The sequence below is a fragment of the Corythoichthys intestinalis genome, chromosome 9, assembly GCF_030265065.1.
Source record: "Corythoichthys intestinalis isolate RoL2023-P3 chromosome 9, ASM3026506v1, whole genome shotgun sequence".
NCBI lineage: Eukaryota > Metazoa > Chordata > Actinopteri > Syngnathiformes > Syngnathidae > Corythoichthys > Corythoichthys intestinalis.
The window spans coordinates 11,128,932-11,156,259 of record NC_080403.1 but is presented as its reverse complement, the minus strand read 5'-3'; the positions used below and the strand labels follow the sequence as shown (position 1 = coordinate 11,156,259).

The window sequence follows — 27,328 nt, the reverse complement described above, 5'->3', positions numbered from 1 at the left end:
GTATTTCATGCACTTATTCAGATTTTCAAATTATATAACAGTCTGCTTGGGCGAATTTATCATCATCTATCATTATCGAGGTAAATACTGTGTGCTCAATTTACCGTGATAAGTTTAAGGCCATATCACCCAGCCCCATGCACATACTGTATATATATATATATATATATATTTTTTTTTTATAAATGAGTGTAAAAGTATTCAGTAAATCCATTTTTGCAACACAGGTAATCAATAAAATTCCTGCCTAAAGAATATCTGAGATAAAAAATGAAAAACCAGCATTTCACCATTGAGATATACTGTTTATTTACAAAGAGGCTTACATTTTGTACAATTGTTTTTCAAAGAGGCACTTCATCAAATACAGAGTGCAACCTTTGAATAACTTTAAGGAGATTGTTTTTTTTTTTTTTGGTAAAGGCACATTAATAGGACACAATCTTACATGAAAACAACAGACAAACCTGAAATACTGAAATAAGATTTAAAAGCTCTTGACTAACATTTAAGAGCTCTATGTAAAACTGTTCATCAAAATAGCAAAATGACAAACAAAATGAGCTCAGTTTTGCAGGCCGTCCTAAAAACTATCAGTAATTAACTCGCGCCAACAAGAAAATATTTTTCAATTTTAAAAGGAAAAAGGTTTCATGAACTGAAAAGAAAGATGTGTCATGATGAGCATAGCCGAAGATCTCTAATTTAATTTCTATTTCTATGGAATTCGTGACAATGGTAAGGCAATGATTGATTTAAGGCAATAATGGAGCGATGCATCTTCAAATACAGTAGCTTTTGTGGTTACCTAACTGCTATCATCACAAAGGGATCTTCCTAAATAGGAAAGTATATAACAGAAGGTATTTCTATATATAAAATAATAACAATCTTCATTTGACCATATTTAAGCAACCATCAAACAGTGGCTCATGTGAGTAAATCGGACCAGTTTGCCACCTTTCCCCTTTTTTTTCCATCCCCATACAACTATCCCTTCTATGGAATGTATGCACAGAAATGTGTCCACGTTTGTCTATACTCAGCTGAACTGCACCCATCCTGATTTGGCAGCATCATTACTAGAGCTGTGGAAGAGATGCACACACAAGAGGAATGATGGTGAACAAACCTGAAGTCAAATGCACATAAGGGATGAAAATAATGTTTCCCTAACAGGTATTGGGAAAATACAACCAGTAAATTTATTTAAATACATTATCTTGAAGCTTATTAAGGATGCACTGAAATCAAAATTCTTGACTGAAAAAGCCAAAGACAAGAAAACTGATGCTGAAAACCGAAACTATTTTTTTAAAATATATTTTTTAATATTCGTATTTTAAACACACATAAGTCAATTATTATTAACATTTTAACTTTGTTTTTATTCATTTCTAATAAGAATTCTTAACACTTGGACTTAAAAACATATTTGATATTTATTTGGTGCTGATATATCAACAATACACAAAATAGGATTAAACAAAATTACCGTAGTAGTTTTACTTGAACCACTAGAGAATAATAATCTGTTATTGGTTCACAGACACCAGACGTTATTTTCACTATCTGTATGATATTTGGTGTTCTGCCGCTTTCATTTATGTTTCCGGATGGTAACTGAATGGATCAATTTAAAGCGCTTTTCTTGGATTGGCCATTTAACACACTCTTTTGTTGTGTTTGGTTGCAGTTGAGTTAAGGCTGAGTTATGCTTCTGCGGCAGACCTACGTCGTCAAGGCAGACCCGAATTACGACCATCCGCCGTAGCCTGACTGATGTGACGCAATTGGACTGTGATTGATCCGCTCAGACTGTTGTTTCCGGTTCAACGTGAAATCACCGGAATTTTCAAACATTGTTGTGCTACATGCAAAAATGGACCAAGCCGACGAGAGTATCATCGAAGAGATCCACAATTACGACAACTTCTACAATGTCTCGTCAAGACATTATAAAGATTGCCAATTGGCTAGCCTGGAACTCCAGACTCACCGCTGTCCCAGCGATTGAGTCTGGCGACTGTCCGGCGGATCAAATTCCCAGGGCGGAGCAAGCCACAGCAAACAGACAGCGGAGTGGACCAATCAGCGACAGGCGGACGTGACGTTGATTAAGCGACAAGAAACTAGTGCGAGTAGAGAATGGAGAAGTTTATTCAGTATGGCTAGCGCGAGACAGACTGTTGTCAATGACTTGTGTTGATGTGTTTTTGGTAATTTAAAACGGATTTTACCGCGGATTGGAACATATTCTCAGCTCTCCCGTTCGCCATCTGTGTTGTTGTGGAGACGACTTCCGACGCACAAGAGTGACGTTGCTCGTTAAGAACATGTCACGCAAAATAATTGAATTTGATTGGACGGATGATTTAGGTCGCTTCGAGAGGCCATTAAGGATCTGGGTCCCAGACTATTCTCACAGTGTTTGGAAAATACAGAGAGAACATTCTGGCCATGCCAGGCATCCAATTGGCAAGCAATTCGTGGAAGGAGATTGCTGAAAATATAGGGCTGGAGGTCAGGGATGTGCATATAAAATGGGAGAACCTCCGAGACAAGTATGTGTGTGTCGGAAACGAATGGCCACACGAACCGGTGACACAAACGGCCAAAAATTGCCAGCTTTTGATCACTTTATGTCGTATTTTTGGGTGCACTTTATCATTTATTGTGTACATGTGTCTGCAGTGAGTCTGTGACTTATTTACATTTTACACTTCAAGTATATGAAGAATAAAGCATAGGTTTGTGTCAAAAGAGTTTACCATTTTAATTTTCAACAACAGACAGTTCACACACTATTAATTATCATTGATTGAGAGTGCCTCAGTGCTTTTATGATAACGTGTTTACCATCAAGGCTTCCAACGCGTTAGGGACGTTCCAAAGCCGCCCGAAATCTGCTACGGCTTGGTTGTGGGACACGGCAAAGAAACCAGACAAAACGCTGGACAATGCAGCTTGGCTTGAGAGCTTCATATTCACTACCACTGATAACGTGAGTCGGATTGTTTATGTTCTATCCGTGCTTCTGTGAGGGGCTCTTTGAAATTCAGTCTGTGCTTGTTGGCCCCTCCTTTTAGTACCAATTTTGAAAATATGGCCCAAACCACAGAATACCAGACTGACTTGCTATGTATCTTGTACATGGCAAATGTCAGGCTGGCTTGACAGGTTGAGTCTGCATGGCACTTGTGTTTTTGGTCATATGCAAACTTTACACACAACTGCTTGGATCAAGCCAAAATGTTAACTAATCAGTTCAGGCCCTTCTTATGAGGCTAACGGTATGTTGCGATACTTACTTGGAACCTGCAGATGTAAAATCTCCCCACACATCAGCGCTGGGCTGTGTTTCAGGAACTGGTGATCCATAGTCTAAAAGAGCTGCTGAAATGAAGACGGATAAAAAATGAGAATTGATAAAAGGACAGACAACACCATGATCATGCGCATGGCAGCTGAAAAAATCTTGTTTAATGAATTACATTTCATTTTTCTGATGTGTAATAGTGAGGGGAAAAAACGTAAATAAAATCCAATACTTCCAAAAAGTAGTCGATTTTTAAATGCTGGTAGTATTTTAGCCAAATAATGTGAGTCTCCCGAATTGCCCACCCTTCCTTGTGATGTCATCAATACTCATTATCACATGCCCCCGTAATCAGAGTATATAATAATGTCATCAGTGGCCCAATGATTGACTGGTGAAAAAAATTCAAGGTGCAGCACGCCTGTCGCCCTATGTTAACTAGGTTGTCTCCATTTTAACAGCGACCCTCATGTATAGAAGCACTAGGCGAAGTGTGAGGTGTAAAATTGTAATATCAAGAGTATAAATTTGTAGTTTGAACAGATAAAATTTAAACCTTCCAAAAGAAGCTTGACAACCATCCCCATCTCGATGCAGGTATGTTTGCAACCACAATAGTCTAACTTTATTCTTCTGGTATATTTTTTTCTAGAATGGCCCTAAATCTTCCTTCATAGCTATTGGATTTGTAGAAACAGAAGTACACACCACTTTTTGTTTGCTGGCTGCCAGGGGGTGGAATGATGCCTCCAGTCTTGACTCCAGGTGGAGGTGGGAGCAGACCTCCAGCCATGGGGTGTGGCTTAGCACTTGATGAATCCTTCTTCTTAATATTCTGTCACAAAGAATCACAACTACAATCAGTATTCAGTTTTTAGTAGACAGTTGTTTTAATGCTTGTGCATTTCATTAATTGAATGTTCATTGCCCCAGTAACATAATCACCCCTATACTGATCTTGATGGTCTGTCCCTCCTTGAAGCCCAAGTCAAGCTTCGGTGCGGTACTCTGGGATGCTTCCATTTTGGCCAGTTCACCCTCTTGCTTTACCCACCTTTAGAAATAAGAGCATGATGTGTATAACTATAGAGGAACAACAAAAGCCAAATGCCCCCAAGGTTGTGGTATATGTGTCATTATCACTAAAATGTGCATTTGGCCTGTTCATCAGATCCATTCAGTCCTCCTGTAGCAGACAGAATATATTGGAATTCTTCTTATTAAGTGCCCAACCATTTGCACATATTCGTTCATATTCATTCATAACAATTGATTACATTTTCTTACATTTTCTTATTTTCAAATATTGAAACGACTGAAGTTCATTTGACACAATACTATCTAATAGAGGTGGAAATCTTGGGGCACCTAACGAGTCGATTACGATTACAATTCAGAGGCTACGATTTGATAATAAATCGATTATTGATGCACCCCGCCCCCACGCCTAGCTATTAAATACTTTTAATGTTTTGTACATTAGTTACAAAAATTGTATAAAAATCCTCTCAGGCTTAAATGAACTACTATTTCAGTATCAAGTTAACAGTCAAAATAGTAAGTAAAATACTCAAGTCCCCATTGTGTATCAGCGGCTTTAAACCACAGTCAATTACTTTAATGTTGTAAATCAACTGCTGTTAAAATTGCTCCCGTTACTCCATAATTTCCCTTCCGTCTACTTTCGACATGTGAAAGTTTAAAAACTGTTTCATCATTTAAAGATCGATTCAAGTCAAGATTTTACCGTTTCAGGAGTATTTAGATAAAAAGTTAATTAGGCTCGATCGGAAGGTTCGCTTCAACAGCCTTCCAGGGATGTCTACTGCTTTAAGATGGCGGCTGTTTCCTAACGCCTGCGAGTCTGTCATTTCGCATTTAGTTTTCTATACTTGTGCTGCTAACGCCGCCGAGTCTATCATTTCGCATCTAGTTCTTTATACATGTGATATCTACCGTAGCATTATATGGATGTAGTTTGTAGCGGCTGTCGGCAGCAGTCAGGTATTGTTTTTTTTTTATCTAACGGCATGAGTTGAGCCAGAGTTGTGAGTTAAGCATGATGTTTACTCTCAGTCTGTTCCTAATTGCGTCCCAAAGACCACGCTGTGTTTTAGTTCCACTTTACTTGGCATATTTAAATAATCGGAATTTGGATGTTGATGAATCGTTCTCGAATCTTCCATGGCCGAATCGTGACTAATCTAAGAATCAGAAATTTCGAACACCTCTATTATCTAATGTACCAAAATATAAGCGAACAATCTCAGCTTACTTAAAATGGTCTTGTAAAGCAACATTGAAATCAAAGGAGTCTCCCCGATCAGCAAAGCCCAGACCAATAAAAGCGTGGCGGCCTACAATGAAAACATACAATGAAAAATTTTTGTGTCAATATAGTATTTGATAAGATGAACAAACAACTGCTGGAAGAACTGAATTGTTTCATGAAGGCAAACCAATATTTCTCTATTCCAGGTAAAAAAGACAAATGACAATAATGACTTTAATACTAAACATTCCAACTGAAAGTGTTCACTTCCCCGATCAGTTTAGAATGTACAATATGAGGAGCGTGATTGTCGTTGTTGAGTTTTGGTCGACAAAAGAATATTAATTCTATTCAAGTTTATATTTTACTCACGATTCTAAATCAGCAAGCTACATCATATTTAAGTATATATTACAAATGAAAATGTCTTACCATTTCCATCCTCTATCCGGATCACAAAGTACCTGCTGGAATCTGTCACTGCTTCAACTACACAGCCTGGATACTGTTCAACTGGAGCTTGGGCAAAAAGCTCCCCTGTGAATAGACAGAATACAGTAGTACCTTAAACTTGGAATACCTCAACAGTCGTACAATTTGCCAATTTAAGCAACGTCTGCCACTTACGAAAGCTACATTCAATTCACCCACATAGTCTGCTTAGACACTGACATATGCATGTATGTGCCCCTTTTTGTTTACCTGTGTTTTTGTCCTCTAATTTGATGTAGGCCATCTTTCCTTTTGCGGTGATTTTCAATCTTCCACTCCACGCAGGTTCGTCCAGTTTCCAGTCAGCAGCGCTGTACAAAAAAAAAATTCAAAATTAAGAGACCCATTTTCCTTGTCTTTTATCACTTAAACGGGACTGCTGAGCATTTACCGATAACAGTGACACATAGACTTTTTTCTGTTCTAAATTATGAGTTATTTTGCAAATACATTTAGCATTAGTTAGACTAATTTCTCGGTTGTAATCAAGGGCCGTTTTACAAAATGTAAGTGTTAGGATCCTTAGAGACAAACCTTTAAAAGGAACATGAATGGGGGGGGGGGGGGGGGGGACAACTTCATTGCTGAAACGGATGACTAATTTAACACAAGCAGCAGCAGCTTGACCCAACGAGAGGAAGTGAAATCAAAAGGTCTCAAGAAGTGAAATCAAAATGTTCTCAACAAGTCAGAACTAAACTTTTAATCCTAAACCTTGGTGCCAGATGGATAAAACTAATCCTATGAATGCAGTTGGCAGAAAACTAAAGAAAGGGAACCTGCTCGTATTTTTACTTTTATCCTGTTTCATGCTTGTTTCTGCAATTTTTCAAATTGCAATTCGCACAAGACAGAACTTTGACATACGGAAGCTTTCCATATGTTGCCAGAAGAACCGAGCAGGTTTGACTTTGGGCAGTAACAGCAATAGCAACAATTAAAACTTTTGAGTGTATACAGTAGTCTGAATCACAAGACCGAAAATGAAGGAATTACCACATATAATTAAAAAAAATTGCTCAGAAGTGATAGTGTCATCATGAAGTGGGTGTCCGATAATGGGTGTTCTAGCAACGTGAAGCTAGCGACTTTGACAGTTCCGGATATCTCGTGAAGTAAACCTTTTTCTTACCGATATCCACGATTCGACGCCCGTGGTGGAATACGGTAGACGTGGACCTCAGGCTTCACACAGAGCATCGATTCATAAACATTGTCTTCCGCCATTTCGTCAAGCGTCACTTAGTGAAACTCAAACTTCCAACTATCACAACACACAGTGAACACACTTTAGTCCGCCGTAGTTGAAGGGGAGTTGAGTAGAAGCTTGGCATCCATCCCACAGCGCCCTCACTGTTCAGGAGAATTAATGCACACATGGGTTTGTATTTCAGAGGTAATAGAGCACGTACTGTAACAAAGTGCTGTACACAATATAGATTGGACAGAAAATGTATAAAATAAACACAGTAGCTAATATAATAGCGACGACTAAAAGTAGAATTATTCAAAAATACACGTTTTAACTCATTCACTGCCACAGACGGTGATAGACAAGCCCGTCGACAGGAGAGGGCAAACGGTTATGTTGTCCCGGGCCTCAGGACCATAGAGGCCCCTGAATGACCCTTAATTTACTTTACTTGAACATTTGAATATTTATTTATTTATTTATTTATTTAACAGGGACAGTGCACATTGATGAACATCTAAAAAGATGTAAATATGCCAGATTGTAGCAAGTATATGCTAATTTACATCTGTAGTCCCTAAACAGGTGACACAAAGATACAAAAAGAAAAGAAATAACAAAAGATTACAATAAAACAACACAATACAATACGTTACTAAGAACTTATAAGTCAGTGATTGCAAGACTGATTTGCTTTCAACCACTGCTTGAGCTGACTTTTGAAAGTTCGTATTGTGGGACATTGCCTGATGGCGAGTGGTAAACTGTTCAAGATTTTACAGGCCTTTACAGAGAGAGAATTGTGACCGAAGGCTGTTTTTCTGATTGGAACCTCACAGTCCCCTCTAGAGGAGGCCCTGGTCCCAAGACCTCTGGGAGCCCTTTTTTTAAGAAAGTCCGACATGGAAGGTGGGGCAAATCCATGTAACATCTTGTACATTAGACAGGCAGTTTTTTAAAAAATTTAAATTCTCAAGGCTCAATAAGCAGTACTTTTTTAAAATGTTGCACACATGGAATGATATTGGTTTTCTGGCAAAAACCTTTAACGATTTCTTGTAGAGTGATTCTATGTTACTGCATGTATTTACACCCGCCAGTTGCCAACAAGTAATGCAGTATTCAATGTGTGATAAAATCACTGAGTGTAGAAACATTCTAGCAGCCCCAAGTGTTATAAAAGATCTTATTTGTTTAAAATTATTCAGGTTGAATTTTAGTGTTACAAATTCGTTTAATATGGCTTTTAAAAGAGAGTGTGGAATCAAGTGTTATCTCCAAAGTAATTGAATTCGGAGACAATTTGTAGTTCCTGTCCTCCCAAAAATACGCCTGAATGTTTGAAGTCCAAAGGTTTCTTTGTAAACATCATACTAACAGTTTTACTTGCGTTTAGTAGAAGGCAAGATTTGTTGAGCCAATCATTTACAGGAATCATGGCCGATGTGAGAGCAGAAGCTGCGTCTTGAGTATTTTTTGCACTGGTGAAGATGACGGCGTCATCAGCATACATTTGAGATTCAACATGTAGACATGAATTTGGCAGGTCATTGATATACAGAGAAAATGACAGGGGGCCAAGCACTGACCCCTGAGGCAGGCCAAAAGGGACATCCCGAAATGCTGACCTGACACCCCTAATGGAGACACACTGTCTCCTGAATTCTAAATAAGATTTTATCCATTGAATTGTGTCCAATGAAAAATTGAAATGGGTTAATTTGGACAAGAGTTTGTCGTGATTTACGGTATCAAACGCTTTTCTCAGATCTAGAAATACTGCACCAACGCAAGGTTCAGTGTCAACATCCCTCCCCCGTCCCTTAACATTCACATATTTCTTTTTTATTTAAATCATTGTCTGATTAAATATTATGTTCTACTCGATATATGCTTCCAAACTGAATAACTGCGCCAAGCAACAATTGCTAACGTCATAAATATTAATGAGCAAAAGTGACGTGTTGCGTGTGGTACGCCATTGCAGTAAAATAGTCAAATAAAAGGTCACCAGAAAAATGAACGACTATGTAATATTATATCATTGTGACAGGATCAACAAAGATTGAAACAGACAACAGTGCAAAGCATTCAATAACAATCTCTCACACACATCATGAAAGGCAACTGTCACACAACCTGACCGCTCATGTCCTGGGTGAGAGGCCTCAGGCTTCAAGTGCTCGCCACGACATAACCATATTTACAGAATATGTAGTTATATGAATACACATGGTTTACCTATGGTAGGCTGATTGGACACTCCAAATTCTCCTTAGGTGTGATTGTGCGTGTAAAAGCCTGTTTGTCTATATGTGCCCTGCCATTAGTGTATACCCTAAACTAGTTGCCAGCTGTCTCCTGCCCATAGTTAGCTGGGATAGTCTCCAGCAACCCCTGGACCCTTGTGAGGATAAGCAGTACGGAAAATGAATTAATATACAGTGGGGAGAACAAGTATTTGATACACTGCCAATTTTGCTGGTTTTCCCACTTGCAAGCCATGAAGAGGTCTGTAATTTGCATCATAAGTTCTCTTCAACTGTGAGGGACGGAATCTAATACAAAAATCCAGAAAATCACATTGTATAATTTTTAAATAATACATTTGTATTTAACTGCATGAAATAAGTATTTGATACATTACCAACTAGTAAATATTTCGGCTCTTAGTTCTTTTTGAAGAACCCCTCCAGTTCTCCACTCATTACCGGAAGTAACTGCACCTGTTTGAACTTGTTACCTGTATAAAAGACACCTGTTCACATGCTCAAACAAACAAAACTCCAACCTCTCCACAATGGCCAAGACCAAAGAGCTGTGTAAGGACATTAGGGATAAAATAATAGACCTGCACAAGGCTGGGATGGGCTACAGGAAAATAAGCAAGCAGCTTGGTGAGAAGGTAACAACTGTTGGAGCGATTATTAGAAAATGGAAGAAGTTCAAGTTGACGGTCAATCTGCCTCGTTCTGGGGCTCCATGCAAGATCTCACCTCGTAGGGCATCACTGATCATGAGGAAGGTAAGGGATCAACCCAGAACTACACGGCAGGCCCTGGTCAATGACTTGAAGAGAGCTGGAACCACAGTCTCGAAGAAAACCATCAGAAACACATTACGCCGTCATGGATTAAAATCCTACAGCGCACGCAAGGTCCCGCTGTTGAAGCTAGTGCATGTCCAGACACGTCTGAAGTTTGCCACTGACCATCTGGATGATCCAGAGGAGCAATGGGAGAAGGTCATGTGGTCGGATGAGACCAAAATTGAACTTTTTGGTCTAAACTCGGCTCGTCATGTTTGGAGGAAAAAGAAGGATGAGTACAACCCCAAGAACACCATCCCAACTGTGAAACATGGAGGAGGAAACATCATTTTTTGGGGCTGCTTCTCTGCCAAGGGTACAGGACGACTGCACCTAATTGAGGGGAGGATGGATGGGGCTATGTATCGCCAGATCTTGGCTGACAACCTCCTTCCTTCAGTGAGAGCCCTGGAGATGGGTTGTGGCTGGGTCTTCCAGCATGACAACAACCCAAAGCACACAGCCAAGGCAACTTAAGAGTGGCTCCGTAAGAAGCATCTTAAGGTCCTGGAGTGGCCTAGCCAGTCACCAGATCTGAACCCGATAGAAAATCTATGGAGGGAGCTGAAAGTCCATGTTGCCCGGCAGCAGCCCCGAAACCTGAAGGCTCTGGAGAAGATCTGCATGGAGGAGTGGGCCAAAATCCCTGCTGCAGTGTGTGCAAACCTTGTCAAGGACTAGAGGAAACGTTTGGTATCTGTAATAGCAAACAAAGGTTTCTGTACCAAATATTAGTGTCATGATTAGCCAGGTGTGGGATGGAACCAAAATGCAGATTCGGCAACAAACTTGACAGTTTGGCCAGGAGACCGTTTATTGCAGCTGAGAGTTAGAACAGCAAAAAGAGGAAGACCGGATTACTGAAGACAGGCGTGGTTGCGTGGCCGTCGAGAAGCGCAGGCAGGATATCATATGAAGGAGGTCTCGGACGTGAAGCTTTGTGCTGGAACGATCAGACAGGGAAGTGACGTGAGCCTGCTACTTAAATACTCCCCTAACGATGATCAGTAGCAGCTGTGCCAAGCCGAGAGGCGGGAAAAGGCAGGTGAGTGAACCAGAGAGTCAGGGAACATGACAGGGCCCCCCCTCAACGGCCGGCACCCGACGGCCCAGGCGCCTCAGGATGGGCAGCATGGAAGGCACGGATGAGGGCGGGATCCACGATGAACCGGGAGGGAATCCAGGAACGCTCCTCAGGGCCATACCCCTCCCAGTCAACCAGATACTGGAAACCCCGGCCACGACGTCGCACCGCCAGGAGCCGTCGGACAGAATAGACCAGGCCGCCATCCACAAACCGGGCGGGGGGCGGGGGTCTGGCCGGAGGGACAAGACGACTTGCACGGGCAGGTTTCAGCTGACTGACATGAAATGTGGGATGGACCCTCATGGACTTGGGCAACTGGAGGCGCACGGAGACTGGATTAATAACTTTAGAAACTGGAAAGGGACCAACAAACCTGGGAGCAAGCTTCCTTGACTGGACCTTCAAAGGCAGATGTCGTGTGGACAGCCAGGCCCGGTCACCCATAGCGTATGTCGGGGCAGCAGACCTCTTGCGATCCGCAGCAGTCTTGTAGACGGCCGAACGACGGAGCAGAATGCGTCGAGTTCGTTCCCAGGTCCGACGGCATCTACGGATGAAGGCGAGTGCTGAGGGGACTGGAGAGTTGTTATCGAGAGCAGGAAAGAGCGAGGGCTGAAAGCCATGTACAACATGGAAGGGTGAGAAGCCCGTCGCTGATGATGGAAGAGTATTATGCGCCACCTCCAGCCACATCAGCTTCTCGCTCCACGTGGAGGGGTCCTGGGACACCAGGCAGCGAAGACCAGTCTCCAGGATTTGGTTCAGCCTCTCCGCTTGACCGTTGGACTGTGGATGGAACCCAGACGAAAGACTAACTGTAGCCCCTATCATCTTGCAGAAGGCTTTCCAGAAAGCAGAAACAAACTGCGGACCCCTATCGGAAACCACATCAGTGGGGAAGCCATGCACGCGAAATATGTTGGACATGAGTACTTGAGCCAACGCCTTGGCAGAAGGTAATTTAGGCAATGGGATGAAATGCACCATCTTGGAAAATCTGTCTACTACTGTGAGGACAACAGTGTTACCAGAGGATGGGGGTAAACCAGTGACAAAGTCCATACATATGTGTGACCAGGGTTTGGATGGTATAGGTAGGGGATGGAGCCCACCAGCTGGTCTGCACGAAGATGGCTTACAAGAGGCACATACTGAACAGGCGTTGACGTATTCGGTAACATCATTGCGCATGGCTTTCCACCAGAACCTCTGGGAAATGACAAAAATTGTTTTGGTGATACCCGGATGACAAGAGGTCTTGAGAGTGTGGGCCCAGTGGATAACCTGGCCGCGAAGCTCAGGCACCACGTATAGCTTTTCTTTCGGGCATTCTGATGGGACTTCCGTGGACTCGAGAGCTGATTTTACTTTGGCCTCAATATCCCATGACAGCACAGATAAGAAACAAGATTGAGGCACAATTGGCATCGGTTCAGAGGTGTTTTTACTTGATTCGAATATCCTAGACAATGCGTCTGGTTTTGTGTTCTTGGACCCTGGTCGATATGAGATATGGAATTGGAACCGATTAAAGAACAGAGACCAACGGGCCTGGCGTGAATTCAAGCGTTTAGCAGTTTTGAGGTATGACAGGTTCTTGTGGTCGGTCCAGATCAAAAAGGGCTGTGAAGCTCCTTCAAGCCAGTGCCGCCATTCTTCCATGGCTAGTTTGATTGCCAATAGTTCTGTCCCCAACATCATAATTTTTCTCTGTGTCTGACAATTTTTTGGACATGAAGTAGCAGGGGTGAAGTTTACCGTCCATAGGATTTCTCTGGGACAGCACTGCTCCGACTCCCACATCTGAGGCATCCACTTCCAAAATGAATTGGTGAGCAGGGTCCGGCAAGGAGAGAATGGGGGCAGAGGTGAAGCGGTTCTTGAGTAGATCAAATGCCTTCTGGCATGGCTCTGTCCACAGGAAGCGTCTATGGGTGGAAGTGAGAGAATGCAGAGGTGAGGCAATGGTGCTATAATTCTTTATGAATTTTCTGTAAAAATTAGCAAAACCCAGGAATCGCTGTAGCTCTTTTAGGTTCTTTGGTATGGGCCAGTTTAGGACTGCTGAAATCTTGTCAGGATCCATCTTGACCTTACCCTCGGCGAGAATGTAACCGAGAAACTGAACGGAGGGTTTATGGAAATCACATTTTTCGGCCTTGACATACAGCTGGTTCCGCAGGAGTCTCTGAAGTACTGCCCGTACATGCTGCTGGTGTGATTCCTGGTCGTGGGAGAAAATCAAAATATCGTCAAGATACACGAATACATTCCTATTAAGCAGGTCACCAAGAACATCGTTTACAAGATTCTGGAATATGGCGGGTGCGTTGGTGAGTCCAAATGGCATGACAAGATATTCATAATGTCCTGAAGGGGTGTTGAAGGCCGTCTTCCACTCGTCTCCTTGCCGTATGCGCACCAAATGATACGCATTTCGCAGGTCTAGTTTAGTGAAGACTTTAGCACCCTCCAGTAACTCAAAGGCAGACGATATTAGTGGAAGTGGATAACGATTCTTGACCGTGATTAGATTTAGGCCTCTATAGTCAATGCATGGCCTTAATGTCTTGTCTTTCTTCTCTACAAAAAAGAAACCGGCCCCGGCTGGGGAAGAAGAAGGACGTATCAGGCCCGCGGCCAGGCATTCCTTGATGTACGAGTCCATGGCCTTACGTTCGGGTGCAGACAAGGAGTAGAGCTTTCCTCGTGGTGGGGTGGTACCAGGCAAAAGCTCGATCGCACAATTTATGTCTCTGAATGGGGGAAGTCAAGTGGCTTTGCTTTTACTGAAGACCTCGGCGAGATCATGATAACAACTTGGAACATTGGCGAGATCAGAAGGAGGGACCACGGTTTGAGGAGGTCGAGGAAAACATAAGTCCGAACAATCCTTTCCCCACTTTATTATATTGCCAGAGTTCCAGTCTAACTGTGGGTTGTGTTGCTTTAACCATGGTAAACCAAGGATTAAGTCATGGGGCATGTGCTCAAAGACGTGAAGGCAAAGATTCTCAGAATGGTTGTCCGTAAATGTCACACAAACCGATTGAGTTTGATGGGTGACTGATCCAAGGGGGGTGCCATCGACAGCCTTGACCGACAGGGGGCTATTCAGACGAATCAGGCAGGGTGACAGACGCCTGGCAAGATTGAAGTTGATCATGTTAGCTTCTGAACCAGAATCAATAAAAGCCGAAACCGTGACATTACTATGGGGTGAGGACAAGGTAACTGAAGGAGTAACGTTTCCCGAATTATTAATGATAGTCTGGCTCACCTGGACAGAGGTGTTAGCTGGGTTTGATGCGGCCTTGACTTGACATTTATTGACTACATGGCCACGTTGTCCGCAATAAAAACATAGTCCATCTCTTGCTCTGCGTTGACGTTCCTCTGGGGTGAGACGGGTACGGCCCAGCTGCATCGGCTCCTCAGGTGTTTGTTCTCGAGTAGAAAGGGAGTGAGGAGAGAGCCGTTGAGGTGACGGTAGGAAGGAGTGGGGGTTGTCTTGATAATGATGATGATGTTGGCGCAGCCGGCGTTTTCCTTCCTGGTCTCGCTCGGCAAGGCGTCGGTCGATCTGCATGGCCAGTGCAATAAGGGAGTCCAAGTCGCTCGGGATGTCGATGGCTACCATGGCAAGCTTGATGGGGTCAGAAAGGGCTTGAAAAAATGCATCAGTCAGTGCAGATTGGTTCCAATCACTGTCGGCTGCTAGCGTTCGAAAATCAATGGCAAAGTCAGCCACCCGGCGTTTCCCCTGTCGCAGGTTCATTAGTGCTAACGACGCCTCTCTTACCGTCGGTTTGCTTTGAAAAACTTGTTTCAAGGAGCTGGTGAAAGTCTGATATGATGAACAGACAGGTGAGTTGCGGCTCCATTCAGCAGTGGCCCAAGCTGCGGCTCTTCCTGAGAGGTGGGAAATGGCATACGCCACCTTGGAGCGCTCAGTCACAAAAGCAGAGGCTTGCAATTCAAAGTGGAGCTCACATTGTGTTAGGAAGGTGCGAACGTCTCCCGTGTCACCCGAAAAGCGTTCTGGGTTGGACAGTTGTAAGTTCACCTGTGTGTTGGGTTGGTCCACAGGAGCAGAGGCCGACCTGACGGATTGGGCTGTTGGTTGAAGCTGAAGAGCGAGGTTTGCTAGCTGAGAGTTCAGAGTCTGTATCATTGACGTCTGTCGATCAGTTGTATTTTTCAGAAATTCATGGAGGGAGGAAATCTGTTCCTCTTGCTGCAGGATTCGCCGTCCCTGGGCTCTGAGGGCCACGTGAAGTGGATTCGAATCTGCGGGTTCCATGTTTTGGTCTGATCGTTCTGTCATGATTAGCCAGGTGTGGGATGGAACCAAAATGCAGATTCGGCAACAAACTTGACAGTTTGGCCAGGAGACCGTTTATTGCAATCAGCAGCTGAGTGTTAGAACAGCAAAAAGAGGAAGACCGGATTACTGAAGACAGGCGTGGTTGCGTGGCCGTCGAGAAGCGCAGGCAGGATATCATATGAAGGAGGTCTCGGACGTGAAGCTTTGTGCTGGAACGATCAGACAGGGAAGTGACGTGAGCCTGCTACTTAAATACTCCCCTAACGATGATCAGTAGCAGCTGTGCCAAGCCGAGAGGCGGGAAAAGGCAGGTGAGTGAACCAGAGAGGCAGGGAACATGACAATTAGGTTCGATTTTTGTGATGTATCAAATACTTATTTCATGCAATTAAATGCAAATTTATTTAAAAATCATACGTGATTTTCTGTTTTTTTTTTGTATTAGATTCCGTCACTCACAGTTGAAGAGAACTTATGATACAAATTACAGACCTCTACATGCTTTGCAAGTGGGAAAACCAGCAAAATCGTCAGTGTGTCAAATACTTGTTCTGCCCACTGTACCTGGGGAAAAAAAAAAAAAACATGTAAACATTTTTATTGTAACTTCTCTCACGAGTAGCTGATTGGGCCTGTATTATGGATATCCAAAAGACAGATTGATGGATGTAACTGATTTGCATTTAATCATTTAGAAGTCTTTTTAAGATTTCAAATTTATTTTAGGCTGCACAATGGACAACAGATTAGCAAAATGCCTCATGGTTATGACACCGTGCTCCAGTCTGAGCTGAGTTAGCATGTTCTCTAGGTTTTCTCCTGGTACTTTGGTTTACTCTAACATACCCAAAGCCTGCATCCTAGCTTGATTTAACACTCCAAATTTTCAGTGGGTTAGTTTTCAAGTGGCCGTCCGACAAGGGGGAAGACATTTTGTATTTAGCCAACCAAACATGAGTATCCAAAATTACCTGCCCTTCCTAGTTGTGTCATAAATACCCGTAATTACATACACCTGTGCTCGGGTCTATTAGTGTTTATGACATTTAAAAAATAATAATAATAGACATAATTTTCTCTTTAATCAGAGATCTAAGAAATATACTGAGCAGAGATACCTTATATATTATTATTATATATATTAAACTTGGCATGGTCTTATGCTTCAACATTTTAAACCTATTAATTTAAAATTTTGGTTCATACTTGAAGAAAGAATTCTTTTTAAAGTGGCCATTTGGTCTAAAATGTTTGAGAACAACTGACCCACTGTGTTTAACCCTAGTCATTTAACTAAGCCATGCTATCAGAAACAGCTCAACAACAACATAGAAGTCTACGGTGTTGATACAGTAGATTAACGTCCTTGAAGCTTTATTTGGAATTTCTGATGTGGTGTATCAATTACTTGAGAAAACATATCATTTTAGGAATAAAGCAAAATGTTATCACCAAGTATAGTGCTGACTTCTCATCAGTTGTAGTACAAAGAGAAAAGATTTACATCCCTATTTTCTGTGTAAGCAATGAAAAGGCTACTCAGTAAATCATAGTTTTGTGAAGTGTACTACAAGGCCATGGGAAGCATACAGCGTGTGAGTCAAAACATTCCTGTATTGGCCTAACAACCTAGACCAAGGGTATAAGGCCTTGGAGGTTGAATGTGTTCTTGTAACCTCTAGGCTGAAAATAAATGTTAACACCTGTAAGGAAAACACAGACAGCTAATAAATTGATAGGTTAAATAATACAATTCCCTTTATAATTTTCCTTTTAATAAAAAAAAACAACAACAACAACAACAGGAGACAAAATTAGTGTAGTAGGTTTATTAAAGGGATTTTTTCCATCAGCGTTTTTAGGATTCTAAATGACGTCAAGTCTCGTTCTACTAATGCTGTGAAAGAATAAATCTGAGCTTTATTGAATGATATCAAATAGTTGCACAATGTTTACGACAGTTGTAGAGTGATCATGACTTTTAACTCGAATCATTAGTCTTTTTGTGGAATCCCCTTAGTAGCATTATAATTGAACATCAGAAATTGAATTACATCGTCACTGAGCAAGAAGCACAGTGAAATAGTCCCATCCCAATTACAGTTTAGGAATTACTGTTTTCAGAATGAATATGCTACCCTGAGTTTTAAAATAGGAATAGCGCTATAGTAGCATATGCTAGAACCTTTTTCCCCAGTTTTCTATGCCAGTGCTGCATGAGAATCATGCATACAGAAAGAGGCTGTTCCATTCACACGCCATACAGAAAGAAAATCAAATTAAAAAAAAGATATAAACTCAAGATTTCTCCCATTTGTCATTTATGGGAATAAAAGAAAAACTATCTCTGCATCTGAGTTTTAAGTGGGGTACAGGTTTACTATTTCTAAAGTCTGATATTTCCTTTTGGCACTGTAAAATTTATGTTTAACGTCACAGCCTCAAGTTGTGTTCATTTGAGTCTAATAATTTCATTATGAATTATTGTCTGCCAAATAAGAGCGGAAAATGTTTGCGACAGAGAATAGGAACTGTGGTTTTTGGCTATATTGAGGAAGTATTCAAACATGATTTAATTTCATTGCTTCTTTTAAACAAATATATTTGAAATGAGGAACATAATTGTGTGGTTAATCAATTTGCTTACAACTTATGCTACAATCGTAAGTGCAGTGAGAACCAGATGAATAAACAGAAGCCATACCGCATCAATGTTGGTCATTTTGGGTTTAAGGCTGAGATGGGTCAAATGTTTAAAAAAACAATGCTTTTAAATGGCTAGCTGATTCTATCAATTTCATGATTTGCAAACTTGTTTTAAGAGTTGTGCACATCAGACAGTGTAAAAATGCTGTGAGAACCAAAAGAACCAAAGAAAAACGGAACAGATGGCTAAATTTGACTATAATCTAGAAATCAGATTTCCTGAAACAGTAGCACATGATAGCTGAAACATCCTATGCCCCTTTTTGGGTTGCTTATACAAGCAATCATCCTAATGTCTTTGTCTGACATGGACAAATGCGCTTCAGGTCAAGCAAACAAGCAAAACAAATGCACCTCATTTTTGCAATCACTTTCAATTCATCAAGGTGTTGGATTGTTAGGCAAGATATTTGATGAGGTAATTCTTATTTTTAAATAAACTGTAATATGATTTAGTTCATTGAATTTCTTGAAAAAGATTTCTCAAACGAAAAAAAAAAATGATGCCAATAAAAGTACCGGTATTCTAAACATAAGACCATTTATACAAAAAGTATACAATGGGGTATACAAACAAAATCAAGGGGAGGGGGTTTGTTATTGCTTGAATAATGAAACTTTCGGATATTTTCATCCGGGTGAGCATTGGCCAGTCTCCATAACCATAACGCCTTGTAAGACTGTGAACTGCTGCTTTGGTCATCTGCGATGACATAGGTTGACATTCAGTTCAGTGTGTAATACCATAGTTCCTTAACGCAAATACTTAACCATCTGAACCCGTTCCCGGAGGGCACACAGCCATGACCGGTTCAACTTCCCACGGAAGGACCAGCTCATTCACCTACAGGTATCCAGGGCCGTTTCCAGACTTACTTATAGTAATTCACCTGGAAGGGACTGACACCTTACACTCTGGCACTCGCCCGTGGACGCATAAGAATCAAAGGGCACCTCATGGTATAGCAAAGTATCACAGTGTTTAGGGATGCTAGCCACAAAAGCCTCCTTTATAGGTGTGGATGTGGCTAATCTCGGCAAGCCCCTCCTGTTATTCCACGTAAGGAAAGATAAGGGCGCAGGGCAAAGACCATGCCAGTAAGTTGGCTAGAGTGAGGGTGGACCATTCATTGTTTATCTTCATTTTCCCAATGTTCACACCACTCTGCTCTTGATACCGCTCACCCCTTTTACTGCTCTTGTCCCATTAATAGCAGGTGGCTCAGGTTTATCTGCCAAGTCGGAAGCCTGAGGTACCGTCGGGCCCGGTAGGCTGGCGGATCACATGATTGTTGGGACGAACTGGTTCGGATGGTGGCTGTGCAGTCATTCGAGCTGGCCTAGAGGGAAAAAAACAGAACAAAGTACCTTATTTTAACAAAGCAAGAAATGTCAGCTTTAGTTTTTCCCATAGTCTTTATAATGATATTGATAGTTCACATTCACCAGACACAGCGCTACGCCTTCAAGTAGGGGGTCGTCCTACACTCCACTTCAGTCAGTCGCAGTTATTCAACACATGCAGCGACCCAACGCCGGATTTAGGTTGAAAAAATATGAACGCTGTACCGCATACAAACAGGAAGGATTGTCTCAGGAGTGATTTGTTCGAGGGTTCTAGGTAATTATTATATTTTTTGGACAATGCATGCATTTTGAAACGTTCTGAAAAAAACCAATGGGAAATTAACCGATACGGCATTGGCGTCATAATTCGCAATATTTACGTAAAATAAATGCTAAATGCTAGGTTTTTTTTGCTTTTAACCAAGAATAGAGACTCTTTACATCTACATCTATAAAGAATTCAGGGATTTAATTTAAGCATATATTCCCAAAAATGTCAAAATAAAAAGCTCTTTGTTGTGATACGGCGACGCCACAGTGCCTTAAAGACTAGCAGCACATTCGACATATTTAAATGCTAACTGCCTGTTTTGTTTTGTTTTTTTTGCTTTTAACCAAGAATCGAGATTGTTTTACGTCCATATCTATAAAGAATTCAGGGATTTAAGCATTTATTCCCAAAAACTGCAATGTAAAAAGCTCTGTTGTGATAAGGCGGCGCCACATGGCTTAAAGACTAGCAGCACATCCGACATACAGTATTTACGTAAAATAAACGCTAATTGCCCGGTTTTTTTTTCTTCTAACCAAGACTTGAGACTGTTTAACGTCCAAATCTAAAAAGAATTCAGGGATTTAAGCATTTATTCCCAAAAATTTCAACGACGCCACAGTGCCTTAAAGACTAGCACCACATTCAACATATTTACGTAAAATAAATTCTAACGGCCCGTTTTTTTGTGTGTTGCTTTTAACCAAGATTCGAGACTGCTTTATGTCCATATTTATAAAGAATTCAGGGATTTAAGCATTTATTCTAAAAAAATTCAATGTAAAAAGCTCTTTGTCTGCGTTTCCACTCTGTCAGCTTTGACGGGGATAGGCCCTGTATTAAATCAACCCCATGTCCCGTCAATATCATTATGAAGTCTATGTTTTTTCTTAGGATAATATTTACCTCTCTTGGCATGGATTGTCCTGAGGTGTATCATCTGATGAAGCACTACCCAGAATCCTACGACGAGCCTCTGCGTACTCTGCCTCACGTTGCGCCAAAGATTTCATTTGTTGGGAAGGTCGAGACGAGGATGAAGGATTTCCCGCAGTACCATTATTTGATGGACGCTTTAAAATTCTGATTTGTGGGGGCGGGGCTGCAGGAAGAGATTCATCCTGGATTACAATTGCAGTTCTCACAGGTGAACTTGAACTTGGCTTCCTGTACGGATAGGTTTTTCAAAATACAATATCAGTAATTCTTTTTTATACATTTCAAATGTTTTCCATTGAGTAGTAGTTACTGGACTTACTTTGCTTGCTGGTTTATTTTCAATTTTGCCTCAAGTCTTCTCTCTATTTCCTGAAACCATAGCATACAGAAATGTTTTAACACATGTAGTGTATTTAAGACATATTTTTAAACATTGACAGAAATGACAAATTTTCTGTGAGAATTTGAAATCAATGGCTAATCGGATTAAAGGGAAGCAAAGGGAAACACAACACTTAGTATAAATGACCTTCACTTGAAAAACAGTTGTTTAAAGTAAGTATGGAAACGGCGAATTTCTTAGACTGCTGATAATGGAGAAACAAATTGAACATAGGTATCAAAAAGATGGAAAAAATAGGCACACTCTTTGTTCTGTACCTGTTCAATCTTTCACTGTATTTCTCTTTTTTCCATCCGAGACACAGACAAAGCCAGTTTCACCTCCCTACATTTTGCAGCCGATTTCTCAATAAAGCCTCATCCTCAACTTCCTGTTCATACACTAGAATGCCGAAAACTGTAGCATACCGACACTGGATTCTCCGCATAAATGCAAGTTTTTTGTTCGTTTGTTTACAGGTTGAAAACGCTGTTAGGCAAGGGAAGAGAAGTTGTGCCTCGCAACAACACTCACTGTACGTTGATGGACATATATCGAAACTATGTGCGTTCTACCAGGGGACGGCCGAGAGGCTGGGGCTGGAGACGGTGGCTGGCCTTGCGGCAGACTGTCAGCTCGATCCCGAGATCCAACTTCGAGCTTTTTAACTGCAACAATTTTAAGATTCGGTATTGGAGCTGGAATTACCGAGGACAGCGGGAGAAAGCCCGTCTGGATGCCGCCGAGAGTCTCCGTGATGTCAGGTGAAAGTTTGGGGAAGATCCCTTAAGCTCTGCTGTCTGATAACACATTCCTCGTATGCTCAAACTTCGTTAAAATTTTCTAATAATTTTATGAAGTGTGATTTATTGACCTGTTTTGCACATGCACAAATCATTTTAAATAAAACAAGAAATGGAATCATGTTGTCCAAATGTTTTACTGTGATCAATATCTGCAATAAAAAAGAATGACATACTATTTTTTGTTTATATGTACATATGTAGTAGCATTTCCTTGTGACAACAAAATCCGTGTCAGCCCTTCTGCATTTGGCAAATGTACTATAATTAGTAATTTCACCTCATTTTGGTCACTCAAGTGGCCGGTGTATCAATCTATACCTCACATCAACACAGGCTGACAGGTTGTTATAATTTTGTCCACGAATGATGAACGAAGTGATAAGAACGATCATAAAATCTCATCTACGTCGTGCTGAATCAATTTTTGGAGATTCCGTGGGTCCCTCTGGCTTGATTTTGCAGTTTTAACTTCGTCAACACACTGCTAACTTTAACAGCAACTCATGAGGTTTTTTTCTAAACCGGAAGTTCGAAGCAGAAATTTTCCTAGATGGCGCTGCCCATATTTCGCTCAGGAAAATTGTCTATAAAACGACTATTAAAGTGATGGCTCCCGTGTAAACGGTGTTAATTCTGTATATCCACACATGGAACAGTGGGTAATACTGATGTCACGAGTAATGGTAGACGATCTGGGATTTAATTGGCTAAATCAATACTGGCATTTCAAAGGTCTGCCACCAGTTACGATAGCCTTTTCTGGGAAATACTGTTTTTTATTTACATTTTTTTTCCTTAAAAAATGAAACTCAATGCTTTTCTTTTTCATGATTAATTGTAGATTTGGAAAAACTCAGGCAGTGTTTTTTTCTCTGGTGATCTCCTTAGGTTACGATTAGATTAGACCTACTTCACAATTGACAAAGGTCAATCAAGATATTGGTGACAATATATCAAGGATGGTAGCATTTTGTTAGGAAAATTCAGTTCTAACCAATTGAACCATATCAAATTTACTTTGGTCCATTTGATAAATACAGTACTTCCAAGTCCGTTGAGAAATGTGTTGTATTTGCCTTTAAGGCATGACTATGGCAGAGAAACCTACTTAAAGTAACATTGCAAGTTTCCATTTTACTCTTACAGGGTAAAAGAATAGATTATGACTTGGATTTTCAAGAAAGGGTTTGTTGTTCCTGGAACTCCCGCAACAAGGAAAACTGTTGAAACGTTGAAATGCGTAAACACAACAGGAACGTTCACAGGAAGTATCCATCTTGCCCCATTACAGACTGTTAAAATCGAGTGAGAACCACGGAAGTGACGTCGGTAGTAGCTTCTGAGGTAAAAGAAATGAACTGTAATGACAAATGTCTGCCAACGCTACAAACTACTATTATGGAAATTTGTAGCCCTAAAATAACCAACAACCACAAATAGATAGTCCTACATTAGCAGACTAAAAGTAGCTGTGGCCATTTATAGCGCGGATACTACCACACGACCATGGCGCTTCATTGCATTCAGTGTACTGTCGCCTCTCATTTCCGCAAAGAACTGTTTTAAATTAAAATATTATTTTAGCACAGATTAAGTGGAACTGAAAAGCATACACCAAAAAGAAAATCACAAACGTGTTTGAAAAATACATTTCCCGTTGATCCAGGTAGTCGCTTGACAGCGAGGCCTGTTGAGAAGTCGCAGGCTGCTTATTTAAAATGGACGGATTTGACCATAACAAAAATAATGTATCCGGGCGCTGCGAGTTACTAGAACTTTATCAAAATCGAGATAAGGCTTGCAGGTTAAATGTTGTTCTCTCTGATTTCTTACCCCGCTGTCCGCCGCTTCTTCCCAGCTCTCTGCAACCTCTTCATCCTCCATTTTCGGACCTCCTCGATTGCCCGGTTCCCGCTTGGGCTCCCCCCCACACAGCTGAGCTAACTCCTTCCCATCTGCTCAGGCAAGGGGCGGGTTAGTTAGGCAGTTGTGTGCCAGTTTCTATTCGAGATTTGGTAAGATTCCTGGCGGTAATACGACGACATCACAGGATTATTATAAGAAACCTGCCTGTTCGTATCGTAATGCTCAACACAAGTATACCCGCTCCTGGTGCGCTGGTGCCTCAGCTCCCTCTGTTTGGCGTCACGTCCACTTTTCCAGCTATTAGTGTTCTCCCAAGTAACTCACACAGTTAAATTTTAATAATCTAATTGCTGACCGATATATGTCACTGATCCGAGAACTCATCGGTTTTAATGGGGACCAGAACCAACCGAGTAAACCGACAACACACACATTTTTAACATAGCAGTCTATATAATATCAATAGGTGTATATAAAACCCTCTAAATTCATGTTATCATTAGAACGTTAAAAATAGTTCGGAACATGTAAATGAAATATAAATAACTACATAAAATAATGTATCAATCAAGGGTCGAAGGTTTGCATAGGGTAGGGTGACCAAACGTCCTCTTTTGCCCGGACAAGTCCTACTTTCACGTAGTGTCCTCGTGGTCCGGGCGGGTTTTATTAAATCATAAAAATGTCCGGTTTTTATGATTTTTTAAAATGATTTTTCACGGGACCAATTTGACGAGAATCCCTCCGACCGCTGGGTGGCAGCAGTTGACATGGCTCCTACGAGAATGGAGGGAAGTAGTAGTTCTTCTTGTTTTTGTTGGCAGTTTACCCCTATCATGAGGCATTACCGCCATCTACTGGGTTGACGATTTGGCCACAATGCCTGAAGTTTAAAAAAAAATTTTTATGATAACTACGTATATAATGGCAACTGTTGACTACTGTCGGAACTTTGACTGTAAAATCCCGTTTGGTGTCACATCGGCGCGCTGCCGATGATTGTAAACTTTTATAGCAAAGTTTGATTTTTGCCTCAGCTAGCTATCAGTAAGCTAAACCGCGCTAGGCATTATTTAGTTAGTTTTGAACTGCTACGTTTGGAAACATGCTGATTGAATAGTTTGTCAGTTTTTTTTTTGGGTTTTTGTTTGTGTGCAATCTAGAACATTGAATGAAAACATCAATTGAATTGGAATAACAATTTGTCAAGGACAATTGTAGTGATAGTAATTTATAAAAATGTTTAGTTGGCACATAGCCTACTGTGTGTATGTGTATTGACTGGACTACATTTCTATGGGTCTGCATTAATTTAAATAAAAATATATATATATATATTTTTTTTAAGTCATTATTTATTTATTTTCAAACTGCATTTTTCCATCCAGAGTGAGGGGGCACACTTTAAATATATTAAAGTGATATAGGCATCTTTGAGTGAACTTCGAGTAAAATTCAAGTATCATGAGGCCGGGCTGAGGCTGGGCTGAGTGTCCTCTTTTTTAGAAATCAAAATATGGTCACCCTAGCATAGGGCAGTAGGGACCTAACACTACCAAGTTTTTAGGATGCTCAAATTGTCCGCACCAATGTTTAAGCAATCATTTTTTTATTATTATTTAATTATTTCAGTTATATAGGTAATTTAGATTGTCTCCCCCTATGCTGTAAGGATAGAACTGACCCTACCATTATTAGGTGAATTATTTTAATTATGTTCAGACTTATATTTAACTCTTTTCACTTGCTCAATGTGCCGGTCCATTTCCTCCTCTTAAACACTGACGACTTGACACCCCCCACATACGCACACAGCCCAGACACAGACAACATGTCGACAACATGCCACCTTCTCCGTTCCCTTCGAAGAGGAGGGATATTAGAAGTTTGTTTCGGCCAGCAGCAGCAGCCACTGTAAGTAATGTAAAAAGACGTCAATATTGTGGAGGTGGGGAACACACTACTAATTTTCCAGCTGAAAGTCTGACCTGCATCAGAGTTAGAACCAAGGTTTACACCCTTCTCTCCAATTTTAATTTTATTTATGTGGTCTTAAAGCAGCCTATATGAGCTTTCATTGTTTTGTTGAGTTTGGCTTTGCTTGTGGAGAAAAGCAGTAGTGATCTACCTGAAGGAAGGAAGGTTTTATTTTTATTTATTTTTCTTATTCCCTGACTAAAAAGGTTTTTCTGTGACAAAGAAGGTTTTTTAGTCATATTTAGATATTTATTTAGACCAGGGGTTAGCCAACTCCGTTCCTCGAGGGCCCCTATCCAGCTTGTTTTCCATGTCTCCCTCCTTTAAAACACCTGAATCAAATGATCAGCTCATCAGTAAGCTCTGCAGGAGCCTGATAACGATCCTGATTATTTGAGTCAGGTGTGTTGGAGGAGGGAGACATGGAAAACAAGCTGGATAGGGGCTCTCGAGGACCGACGTTGGTTACCCCTGATTTAGACAAAGTTGAGTGGTCTTAGGACAAATGTTTATTTTTTCTGCATTCCTGGATAGTTAAAAGCTTATCAACAAGTTTGCATTTATTGTGTATGTTAATATAATTTATGTCCAAAATCAAATATTGCATTTTAAATTTGCTTCTAAAATCCAGGCATTCATTCTTGACGTTTTCAAAAATGTTTCTTTAGTAGTTTCTGAAAACAAAGGTCTGAATCGAACGGTGTATCACCTGAACCAATACACATGAAAGTTAGTATATGTCAATACAGATTTATTTTACATTGATCATCTAGCCTATCAATTAATTAGGTTAATCTCTGTGAGAAATTTAGCCCTGACCCCCGTTCACCCAATCTGTTTGGTCTTAATAATGTCCCATCCCCAGCAAAAAGTGTACATACAGGTTATGCTGTTATATCGTCCCTACTGAGAGCACGAAAGTTGAGCCGCGAAGTAGCATTGTATCACATATATTTGTCATACAAGTACTAAAATTAGTGTATGGACATATATGGATATATTATAAGTTATTATTATATTTTCATTATTTATACATTATTAAATATAAATTCATTTTCTGAACCGCTTATTTTCACTAGGTTCGCAGGAATGATTAAATATTGTCTTTTTAATTTATTCATCAATATATATTTTATATATATGTACTGTAAATGAATGAACTGTTAAAAACTTAAAATCAAAGTGAATAAAAAGACTTTAAATGTAATAATGATAAAATATAGCCGATATATTTTTAACTGTTTACAGTAACCAATA

The 27,328-nt window shown here is 40.8% G+C and overlaps 3 protein-coding genes across 5 annotated transcripts in view; 1 reads left to right on the top strand and 2 right to left on the bottom strand.

Moving 5' to 3' along the window:
* Positions 1 to 293: 293 nt before the first annotated feature.
* necap2 (NECAP endocytosis associated 2) lies at positions 294 to 7,409 on the bottom strand. 2 transcript variants are annotated; one of them, XM_057846125.1, is made up of 8 exons: positions 7,216 to 7,409; positions 6,294 to 6,394; positions 6,024 to 6,128; positions 5,595 to 5,676; positions 4,265 to 4,373; positions 4,028 to 4,154; positions 3,312 to 3,396; positions 294 to 1,088 (listed from the first exon to the last, which is right to left on the bottom strand). In XM_057846125.1, exons 1-8 carry the CDS (start codon positions 7,308 to 7,310, stop codon positions 1,043 to 1,045), a joined length of 750 nt encoding a protein of 249 aa, XP_057702108.1. In that variant the 5' UTR covers positions 7,311 to 7,409; the 3' UTR covers positions 294 to 1,042. The 2 variants fall into 2 exon arrangements, with proteins under 2 accessions (XP_057702108.1, XP_057702110.1); XM_057846127.1 differs by having other exon boundaries at positions 3,312 to 3,393.
* A 10,181-nt stretch (positions 7,410 to 17,590) lies between these two features.
* On the bottom strand, positions 17,591 to 24,527 carry LOC130922096 (SUZ domain-containing protein 1-like). Of its 2 annotated transcripts, XM_057846618.1 has the most exons (5): positions 24,332 to 24,527; positions 24,062 to 24,252; positions 21,360 to 21,409; positions 21,008 to 21,268; positions 17,591 to 19,823 (listed from the first exon to the last, which is right to left on the bottom strand). In XM_057846618.1, exons 2-5 carry the CDS (start codon positions 24,110 to 24,112, stop codon positions 19,712 to 19,714), a joined length of 474 nt encoding a protein of 157 aa, XP_057702601.1. In that variant the 5' UTR covers positions 24,113 to 24,252; positions 24,332 to 24,527; the 3' UTR covers positions 17,591 to 19,711. The 2 variants fall into 2 exon arrangements, with proteins under 2 accessions (XP_057702601.1, XP_057702600.1); XM_057846617.1 differs by having other exon boundaries at positions 24,062 to 24,527.
* Positions 23,510 to 27,328, top strand: part of fbxo42 (F-box protein 42) — a 25,066-nt gene continuing 21,247 nt past the window's right edge. The window contains exon 1 of the mRNA XM_057846615.1: positions 23,510 to 23,572. The gene's annotated coding sequence lies outside the window, so the exon portion shown is untranslated. The remainder of the gene's footprint in view (positions 23,573 to 27,328) is intronic.

What these genes read in the sequence shown, in the direction of transcription:
- LOC130922096 (XM_057846617.1), bottom strand. Translation starts at nt 24,112, where the DNA reads ATGGAGGATGAAGAGGTTGCAGAGAGCTGGGAAGAAGCGGCGGACAGC. An exon ending in AAGAAGCGGCGGACAGCGGG is followed by an intron (nt 21,410 to 24,061) that starts GTAAGAAATCAG and finishes CTATGGTTTCAG; the next exon opens with GAAATAGAGAGAAGACTTGA. An exon ending in GACAATCCATGCCAAGAGAG is followed by an intron (nt 19,824 to 21,007) that starts GTAAATATTATC and finishes TTTTCCCTCTAG; the next exon opens with GCCAGCTCGAATGACTGCAC.
- necap2 (XM_057846125.1), bottom strand. Translation starts at nt 7,310, where the DNA reads ATGGCGGAAGACAATGTTTATGAATCGATGCTCTGTGTGAAGCCTGAG. An exon ending in ATTAGAGGACAAAAACACAG is followed by an intron (nt 6,129 to 6,293) that starts GTAAACAAAAAG and finishes GTCTATTCACAG; the next exon opens with GGGAGCTTTTTGCCCAAGCT. An exon ending in CCATCAAGATCAGTATAGGG is followed by an intron (nt 4,155 to 4,264) that starts GTGATTATGTTA and finishes TCTTTGTGACAG; the next exon opens with AATATTAAGAAGAAGGATTC.